Genomic DNA, 9,722 nt, shown 5'->3' with positions numbered 1-9,722 from the left:
GGGGTTATGAATCGAGGTATTTCCCAGTATCCCAACTATTCACGCCTAATTTTGGATATATCGGGTTTTTTCATTGGCTGCAGAGTTTGACTTTAAGTGGTCGAAGTTGCCATGTTCAGGTAGCAAAATGAAAGAAGATATCGGAACATATGTCATATTTTGCCTCCCAAAGGATATCAGTTCAAGAGATATCTTAATAAGACAGAGCATATGATATTCCTTAATAACTGTTTGATATGCATTTAGATTTTACCCACTTTGAGAGAAAGCTTAACAATCACTGCAGTATTTTTTGCGCATCAGTTACGAGGTGTCGCATGTTTGTGAATAACGTAAACATTTCTGAGCTATAACATAATACCAAATATCGAGCATGTCTTAAACTGTTTACAGATTACAGTCATATAATTAAATGGGTGGGATCCTTTCAAAGTGAGTGCCATGTATGTGTCACGCGTTTCCCGTTTACCGCTCTCAGCAATCCTGGGACTTGTAGTTCTTTAAGCACCAACGCGCATTGACTATACACACTTCGAAACTACAAACGCTACTATCCAGCGCAGCCGCAGTGAGCTTCATGGGGTCGAAAAAGCGCATCCTGGATGATTCCTGGACCCCTGCTGTTGTCGACGGAAACGAGAGAAGAAAAACGTTATCCCGGTAATATTAATATGTCTTTATTACTCTGTCCAGCTGTTACAGTGTTTTTGTTGTCGTAGCAAACTTCCAGCAAGATAGTCAAATGAAGCAGCAACAGCAGATAAAGAAACAGAGCTAACCCTTGTATATGTTAAATAACGTTACTGAGCTGCCCAACAGCATGCTTCAGCTGATAGCAAATTCATTGTAAATGACAGCAAAAACTGAAAACGCATGGTGCCTTTGATAGGTGAAAGTCTGAAGGGTAGTTGGTTGCAAAAACACAGTGTATTTGTTTTAAAGTTTGTTTGCATTAGAGTTTGACTGAAGTTAAAATGTGCCGCCGCCCCAGCCATGTAGAGCTACAGTCATCCTCCTCAGTCAACTGGTTGAAGATTTTAACTAGCGTGTAAATGTCAGCAATGCTTTGACCCTTGACACAACTCAAATAAAAGGGAGTTTAACATGTGCAAGCATAAGTGAAATTGTTTTGGTTTGCTGTCTAAATTGCATCAAAATATGAGTATTGACATGTTTTTGCTCGTATTTGCTCTCTCTTCTGTTATAGAATTTGGAATTCAAAATGGCAGGTTTGTCAATTTTTATATCCTATTGATATCCTCTGCTTTTCTTACCTCTTTAAACAGCTGTACTTGCAAGACTTGTTTTTTATTACATCCAAAATGTTTAAGGTTTTTCAATTTTACATTTTACAAATCTACTATACCACTTCCTATTTCAGAGCGTGCAAATAACTTCCCCCCACTGCCCAAGTTCATGAAAATAAAGCCATGCTTTTACCAGAACATTGAAGAGGAGATCCCTGCACCCCATCAACAGTTGGTGCGCAGAGTCTACACACTTTGGATGAGTGAGTGCATGCATATATATATACATTGCACATTTTATAACTTCTCTTCATTTTGGAAGAAAAAAATATGCATTCTTCCTTCTGTTAAGTGAAATTGATAATATTATTTTTTTTTCCCCTCCCTTTACATCTCCCCTGTCCCCTGCAGTGTACTCAGGTACCCTGTGCATAAATGTTATCTCATGTATTGCTTGGTGGGCTGGTGGTGGTAATGCCACCAACTTTGGCTTCTCTCTTCTGTGGCTCATCCTCTTCAGCCCGTGCAGTTATACCTGCTGGTTCAGACCACTCTACAAAGCCTTCAGGTTGGTGTTCCTCTATTTAATCTCATGAACCTAAATCGTTTTTCAACTGCAGTTTAATTGGGTGCACATAACACAGTGGGTGAATATTATTTGTTTTATATTTCATTCAACCAGGAAGTCCTCATTGAGATTAAAGATCTGTTTTTCAAGTGTGTCTAGGGCAGGATAGACAGCAGCATAGTTAAAAAAGATTCAGACATAAGCCATACATACAAGCTTAAAAGCATACTAGACCACTCGCCAGTAGTCGAGTGGTTAAGGCGCGCACCATGTACGCGGGCAGCCTGGATTCAAATCCGGCCTGAGGCCCTTTGCCGCATGTCTCTCCCCCAATTTCATCCGTTTTTCCGAGTCTATCCACTGTCCTCTATCCAATAAAGGCACGAAAAGGCCCAAAAACAAATCTTAAAAAAAAAAACGCATACTAGAAAACAATGAATAAATGCAAAGTATTTGTCGGTATTGGACAACATTTATAAAAACCCCTTTGATCAGGTAGAATAGCTACAAACAGATGTGTCTGCCTCTGAGCCTCCAGTTTAGCATCCTCTTAAAAGCGTCCAGTGAGACCAAGTCATTAAGTTCCAGGACCTTCTGTTATTCATTCCAGCCAAAAGTAGCATCACATTTAAAGGCCTTTTTTCCAAGTTCAGTTCTGACCCTTGGGACAGTAAGAAAACATCCTGAGAACGAAAAATTATAAGTTCCTGTTCCTGAGCAACCATCCAACACGTTAATACAACAAACACTGTGTCGGGAGCATGAAAACTCTGAGACAAAACATCACCGTAGTCCAACACTGACATAAGCGTTGAAGCAACCAGCCTCATTTTGGATTCATAGGCGAGGCAGGATTTAATTCTGAAATGAAAGCTTTGTTCAGTTTTAGCCTTTTAACCAGCTGCTGAATGTGAGGAGTGAAAGACAGATTCATCAATCAAAATACCAAGATATCTGTAGCTTGAGACAGTCTTAATCTGTAAACCTTTAGAAGTGACAGTTGCTGGCAGGTAGCCTTGGCAAAGCCACAGGTCTGTACAAAGATTTCCGTATATGAACAAGATAGAAGAAGAAATTCTTTTATTTGTCATGAAAATTTTGCATTTTGTGACGTGATATGTTTCTCACAAGTAAGAAAAGGAACAAAACTGTTTCCAAATTCTTGTCTATATGACACCGAGACACTTTGCAGTTATCAAGATTCAAAGTGACACATGAAGACTGCTATGTAAACCTGCTTGACCCAAACATTATTCTGGTCTTCTTTTCTAATTGTGAGAAGTAGCAAGGGTGATGTTACACTTCAAAGAGTCCTCTGAAAGGTAAAGCCTTACAGGTAACAGCTTTCCTGATCAGCTCTGCCTTTTAGATAACGTTACTCACAACATTGGCTTTAAATGAGAGAACTGAATGGGGGCACTTTAAGTGAGCTTGTAGGTTTTATCAAATAAGTGTCTGTTTATTTTGTCATTCTGTTGCCTGTCAGTGGATGAAGATGGGTTATTTAGGTAGTTGTTTTCCCTATTGATGTATTCTTGAGGCTCTTGAAGAGTTTTGGTAAGCGTTGATTTTGAGGACCTTGGAAATCGATTGCTTAAGAGCCGCTGTGGCTCATTGAGTGATTGTGACAGATGTGAATAAGGACTCTCACAGTGACAAACTGATCACTCAGATAGTCCAGGGAACAGGAAACCACAGAGAAAAAGTGGGTCAAAGTTTGGACTCAGAGGTATTTACAGTTATTTGTGTGGCTAAATTTATGACTGGACCATGATTATCAAAATCATTAGTATAACGATGCAGTCTGGACAAGTCAGAGGATTCACATGAAATCACTCTAAGTTTAAGTTGAGTAGGACTAACAGTTTGTGAGCTGGTCTGATCATTTTTCTCTTTAACAGTGGATGTTCTGCATGTGAGGCTGTTTTAAGTAGCACGTTTATCACTGCACCTGCAATACTACTAGATGCTTGATGGTCTCCTAACAAGTGATCAGTTTAAGAAAAACTAAAACATTTTCATCATATTTCATCTGAAATCCATTTCTAGCTGACTATAATGCTTCATACTGCACGTATTATTTTCAATTATTTTGTTTCCCATTTGATATTTATTGCATGGAAATACCAAGAAAAGCGTGATTAAAAAATTTAAGGTCCTATCACTCAAAGTATTTTAAATCAGCATTTGTTTATGCTTTGTACTGTATAATTGTGTCCCTGTTGGACCCACATTGTATCTACAGGTGACAGCAAGTAGGAGGAAATCCCTTGCAACAAAAATAGAGTAACTCAAGCTTGTTTTTGTGCTGTATCAGGTCATTTTATATTCTCTTATATGTGTGATGTCATTCATAGGGCTGACAGCTCATTCAACTTCATGGCCTTCTTCTTCGTCTTCTTCCTTCAATGTGTCTTGGCCCTTATCCAGACTATAGGCATCTCTGGCTGGGGAACATGGTGAGTCCAACCAAACCAGCTTTGAAGATTGTATACATGTTATCTGTTGGTTCTCCAGTGTCATGGGTGTTATACTAAATCTATGCAAATCTGAGCTTGTATTCCCAGCATACTCTTACATCTTTACATCTTGTTTGATGATTACAAAGACACAAAAATAACATGTTATTAAGTAGGTAACAGAGTCATGGGTTCATTTTTATTCTGTGGATTCCTAGTTTAAGCTGGTGTTTGAGTAGGCTAGGTCACTTTGCAGACATGGCATGTTATATGTAAACATGGGATAACAGTTTTTATGTCACGCCATTAAGATTATGTTAAGAATTCTACAGCGGGTATGCATTTACGTGGAGTTCCCAGCTGTGACATACATTGGTCTAAGTGGCAAAATGGCAATAAAATTCTTAAAATTTAGACAGGTATTTGTTCAAATAGAAGTCATGTAAATTTATTTATTTGATTTAATCTGTTAAAGATAACTACAGATGAGTTATTTGTTATGTTTGGTAAAAACAGAAGGACATAAGGACCAAACAAAAATATAATCCAGTGTCCTTTGATGCTGTGCCCTCATCATTCTGATACTGTATGCATGATCTGCAGAAACTCAAAGTGATCTTTTCATCTGAAGTGAACCAGTTAGTCGGGATGGTGTTGACCAGGGGTGTCCAAACTGTGACCTGGGGGCCAAATGTTGTCTACGGTCCATTTGTGACTAGTACTCTGCAAATTCTTAAAATAAAACAAAATATGGCCCACATTAGAACATGAAGCTTGTGCTTGACTGTATTATACTTAGTAGTTTTAGCACAAGACGGTACTACCATGCTGATTCTGCAAACAAATATTTTGACAACAATCATTTGTTGATTTTTTTTAAGTGATAACATTGGGGCACCACTGTAAATGGTAAAAATATGGGCTCTATGCATGGCAGGGGTTGGCATATTTCCGGTGGAAAATAAGGCCGCTTCACAACTTCCGCCCAACGATACATGCTAAGCCAAAACAGAATCCAGAACCTCCTATACTGCCTTAATTTGTCCGTTTCGTTGGTTTTTCTTGTTTCGATTGTTTTTCTTGTTTTGATTGTTGTTTGTGTTTACTCTGTCATCATCGCTTGGCATCCAAACATGCTAAAATGATGTTTCAAAAACAGGTTAAAAGCACCTCTGTACATCGTTGCTGCGTGCTGCAATGTACATCTTCAACTAAATTTAACTTGTCATTGACAGTCAGCTCAGGTAACTCATGCAAACAGCGAGTAAACCGCAACGAATTTGCCATCATATGCCTTTCTCTTCTCCCGACTGGAAGTGAGGGAGCTGTCTAATGCCAAATGCGGAAGCAGTTCATGCATAGAGCCCATTGGCACTCAAAAGAGTAACTACACTTTAATTTTATAAGGCTCTGAAAGATTAGGATAGCAAAAGAAGTACCAACAGCATTTCAGGGGTGAATCCAGTGATTGCCAGGGGCCCCTGCAATCTGATTGCGCGCCCCCCCCTCGCCAAAAAAATCGGTAAAATGTATCTTGTCAGCCATTAACTTGCCATTTAAGGATGCTCAATCACCAAACATAGCTTAACCATAATTTGATTGGTTTTACTAACTTTAATATCCTCAAGTAAGATATATGTAAGTCGCCCCAACACCCTAATATATTTCTGTTTGTGGCCCTCATTGGAAACGTTTGGATACCTCTGGTGTAGACAATACAGAAAGCATTCAGCATGCTAAAGTAACTCTGATTTTACATTCTGTGGCTCCTTTACTGAAGCCTTCAAACACTTCTCAGAGATATATTAGATGAGGACTAAAACTTCCAGCAGAAAACATTGTCTGGCAATAATTGTTACATTAAACACTTATGATTTTAGTTTCACCTGGGCTCAACAGACCCTGTTTCCCTTAAATGTTGATTTCAGTACACCTCTTTTTTCACTACATTCAGGCTTAACATGGTTGTTGCTTCTCACTAGCCAATGTGTTTTCTGCCATTCACTGAGTGTAATCGCTGTGACTTGTCAACCGTGACGTCATGTGCATACTTCTTATGGGGATTTCCATAAAAGTGGAGAAAGAGGGGGACAATATAATTGCAAAAAAAAACTTCTGGTTTTAATTCTAAGCATTCTTCATTTTGTGGGTTTTGAGCTAAACAGTCATTACACCACATTTGTCATGCTTTCACTTTCTAAATTATTGTTGAAGTAATCTTAAAAATATTAAGATGACTCATATTTGAGGAAGCCAGCTTAGTTTTGAATTGATTTATAGTGTCTATTGTGTTCAATAACAGAACATGTGCTTGTGAAATAATGCTGTTTACTTATGATACTATATGGACTTAATTTTACACTCATCATCATTAAGCTGTCTTTCACTACATCCATTTCCCCACTGCTTAATGGCTCATAAGTAACTTTGAATATTTGCTTGTTGCAAACAATGTGATACACTAACCCACTACTCCATGTCACTCTCACCTACACATCAAAGTGGCTGGATTGCCACAGTGATGTTTTTCAGCTATAATGTGGGCTCGGCTATAGTGATGCTTATCACAGCACTGCTCTTCACTCTGGTGACTGCTTTAATGGCACTGGTTCTCATTAAGGTGAGTGCTGAAATATCACAAACGCTTGCATTTCAGTTATTGTCCCAAACCCACACAGATGATTGAAAATAGGCACACATTATGAATATATTCCCCTCCCTTTCTCTCTTCCGGTCCCTTTACAGGTGCACAGACTGTACCGTGGCGGCGGAGGCAGCATGGCACGAGCTCAGGAAGAGTGGAGCACTGGGATGTGGAAGAGTGCTCCGGTGAGAGAAGCAGGGTTCAATGCCGTTTCCCAGGCAGCCCAGGGCCCGAGCTTGCCTCAGTACCCCGCCGCAGTGCCAAGCTATCCTGACAACAGTCAGTGGTGATAGCTGAGAGTCGCCTCTAGGTGGAGACAGATACTCAGCAATTATTTTGTGATGAAAAGTTCCATGTCATTTCAATCTTTAAAAAGAAAAAATACATAAATGTATTTTATATTACAGGATGTCTGTAAAAAGTCTTATCAAACTGCTTTGACACTAATGCCCTGCTCTTGTAGTGGAGGATTATCTTTAAGATATATCATTCCATTCCATCTTTGTTTACATGTAGTGTACCAAAATGAAAGAGAGAACTACCACTTTTGTTAAATGAATTTACTTAGTCTTACAAGATGGAAATAGCAACTTAAGTAACGAAACAAACCGGAGTTGATAGCAAATGAATGACATGTGCCTTATGGATCTTTATGATTGCATTGTTTTATGTGTTAATCAGATCTGCATGCAAAATTGTAGCATGCTTAGATTGTTTCTATTGCAGCTGCACAAATTTTACTTTGTGGATTTCCTTGTTTTCAGACTTTTTTGTTTTGAGATTATGTATTCCGGTAGGAATTTACTTAATTTTGATATGCTGTGCCTTTTAGCTCCGTGCTTGCCTGCTTTGGCTGTGCTTTACTGAAATGCACCACAATATGCATGCATACTTTGCCTGTAATGAAACAACTTGCTTGACTATCACCTACACAAGTGCCACTTTTTTTTAAACTGGACTCGTGCTTCAGTGAAGCAGTGTGTGAGCGTATTTTAAAAGATGTCGGTGTATTACCCTCCTCTGTAATCAGAGACCTATCACTGAGCACCAATGTGTCAAAAAATTGCTTTTCCTATTTCCTATTATTATACTGGGAAAAGAAAACACCCAAAGTAGATGTTTTGTTTGTTCTGTGTCAGTATTTCTCGGTTCTTGTAATTCCAGAGCTGCACTGTTTGCTTTTGGTGGTCAGCGCCTTGCTGTGAAAGCACCTTATCAGCTGCTGTCAATGTTCCAGCCATTTTCACTTTCACCCAGATAGATGATACTTTGTGTTTGGTGTCTGGGGTGCACTTGCATGCAGCCTATCATGGGAGTGGGACGAAGCAGATTCTCTAACTTCAAATAAACTGACCTCATGTAGCCAATACTAACAGACACAGACTACACAACAGGCGGATAGATAAAGAAGTGAAAATGCATTAACAGTGAAGTGAGAGCCTACAAGTAAAGTCTGTTTCAATGCAGACTGATTTTCCAAGTATAGACAGAAGAAACTGACATGCCAATAAACCTCACTTCAGAATCAGATTAACCATGCAGGTTATGTAACAGCTCAGCTTCTAAGTGAGACCTTTATGAAGAATAGACAGACTGGAATAAAAAGGTGTCTGACTACTCCACAGTTTAAAAATACATATTTTTTCTTTTGTTACAAAAGCAAACTGCCAAGATTATTATTTGAACCATGTTATTAGATAAGTGATGAAATGTATGGACATAAAAATAGCCTTTAAATACTGCAACATTTCAATAAATATTCTTATTCTCACTATGTCTGTCTGTTTGTACTTGTTGGGTGGATAAATAACTAATGTTTGGATTTTTCTGCTGAAATACTGACTTAACTCAAAACTAGCCCAAGCTACTATACAGCCGAGTGATAGGTTATGCAAATGCATCCAGTTTAACAACAATGCTTGCGCTTTAATGCTTATATTGACATCTATACCACCCCAAAGCTGTAAAAATAGACTAATTAACTTACAGTCTACAAAAATACCAGTAACACCCTGAGCCATATGTTTTGGACTACTGCCCACCACTTGGAAAATGTATGAGCTGGCTGCCCTATTTGTTGTTTTTTTTCCTCTGACTCCCTGCTCCTCAGCGTTGAGTCCTGCGCTCTTGCAAAGAAATGTTGCTGTTGTATTGATTTACTCAGAAATGTTTGAAGAAACTGAGTGGGATTTTGAAGGAAAAGAAGCCTATGAGCAACATAGAAAAAAATGCAAGAAAGCCTTAACTCAAAGTATGAGAAGAAACCTCATTAAAGATTTTTAGGACAAGCAAAGCCGGTGAAGGAAAAAGAAAGTTACACCTCAGTTTTAGCCCACATGCTAGGCAAATGTTTCATCTTCTTCCTGTGGAGTAAATATTTAGATCCAAGCACGAAAGCCCGTTAACAGCAAAATATATGCAACTGCATTGGTGGTATTTTCTAAATCCACCACCTGGTAAGATAAATATATAACCTTGGCTCTTACTGACAAGTATGTTATACTGCACTGATTAATAATTGAGTACAGACCTACTTCAACCCTTTCAGATCTACAGCACTTGTTTAAGATGAAACATACGGCAGCTCTGAGCACTGAAGTTAATGACAGTGTGAAAGAGACACCGCAGATTTTGCCTACATTCCTATAATTTTCATCTGTCTCAGACATATGCAACAAAAACAGACAGAGCTTTGGTGTCAGTGTGTTTTTGCTGATATTATTATCCATGTTACAGTGCTGTAAAATTCACATGAGTTCCTGTTTAAAGACAACAAGCATGCTGGTTAAATCCCAGGATTGTTT

At 38.7% G+C, this 9,722-nt stretch overlaps 1 protein-coding gene across 1 annotated transcript; it reads left to right on the top strand.

Moving 5' to 3' along the window:
• The first annotated feature begins 562 nt into the window (after positions 1–562).
• On the top strand, positions 563–8,689 carry scamp4 (secretory carrier membrane protein 4). The gene is made up of 7 exons (XM_041790901.1): positions 563–660; positions 1,208–1,229; positions 1,382–1,510; positions 1,659–1,815; positions 4,173–4,274; positions 6,777–6,894; positions 7,020–8,689. The coding sequence occupies exons 2-7, from the start codon at positions 1,223–1,225 to the stop codon at positions 7,206–7,208; spliced, it is 702 nt and encodes a 233-aa protein (XP_041646835.1). The 5' UTR covers positions 563–660; positions 1,208–1,222; the 3' UTR covers positions 7,209–8,689.
• Positions 8,690–9,722: the final 1,033 nt, after the last annotated feature.

The sequence above is a fragment of the Cheilinus undulatus genome, linkage group 7 (genome assembly GCF_018320785.1).
Source record: "Cheilinus undulatus linkage group 7, ASM1832078v1, whole genome shotgun sequence".
NCBI classification, from domain to species: domain Eukaryota; kingdom Metazoa; phylum Chordata; class Actinopteri; order Labriformes; family Labridae; genus Cheilinus; species Cheilinus undulatus.
This window is presented reverse-complemented; position numbering and strand designations above follow the sequence as displayed.

Excerpts from the sequence above, each read along its gene's own strand:
- scamp4 (XM_041790901.1), top strand. Across the intron at positions 1,511-1,658 it reads AGTCTACACACTTTGGATGA|TGTACTCAGGTACCCTGTGC; the intron begins GTGAGTGCATGC and ends TGTCCCCTGCAG. Across the intron at positions 1,816-4,172 it reads CCACTCTACAAAGCCTTCAG|GGCTGACAGCTCATTCAACT; the intron begins GTTGGTGTTCCT and ends TGTCATTCATAG.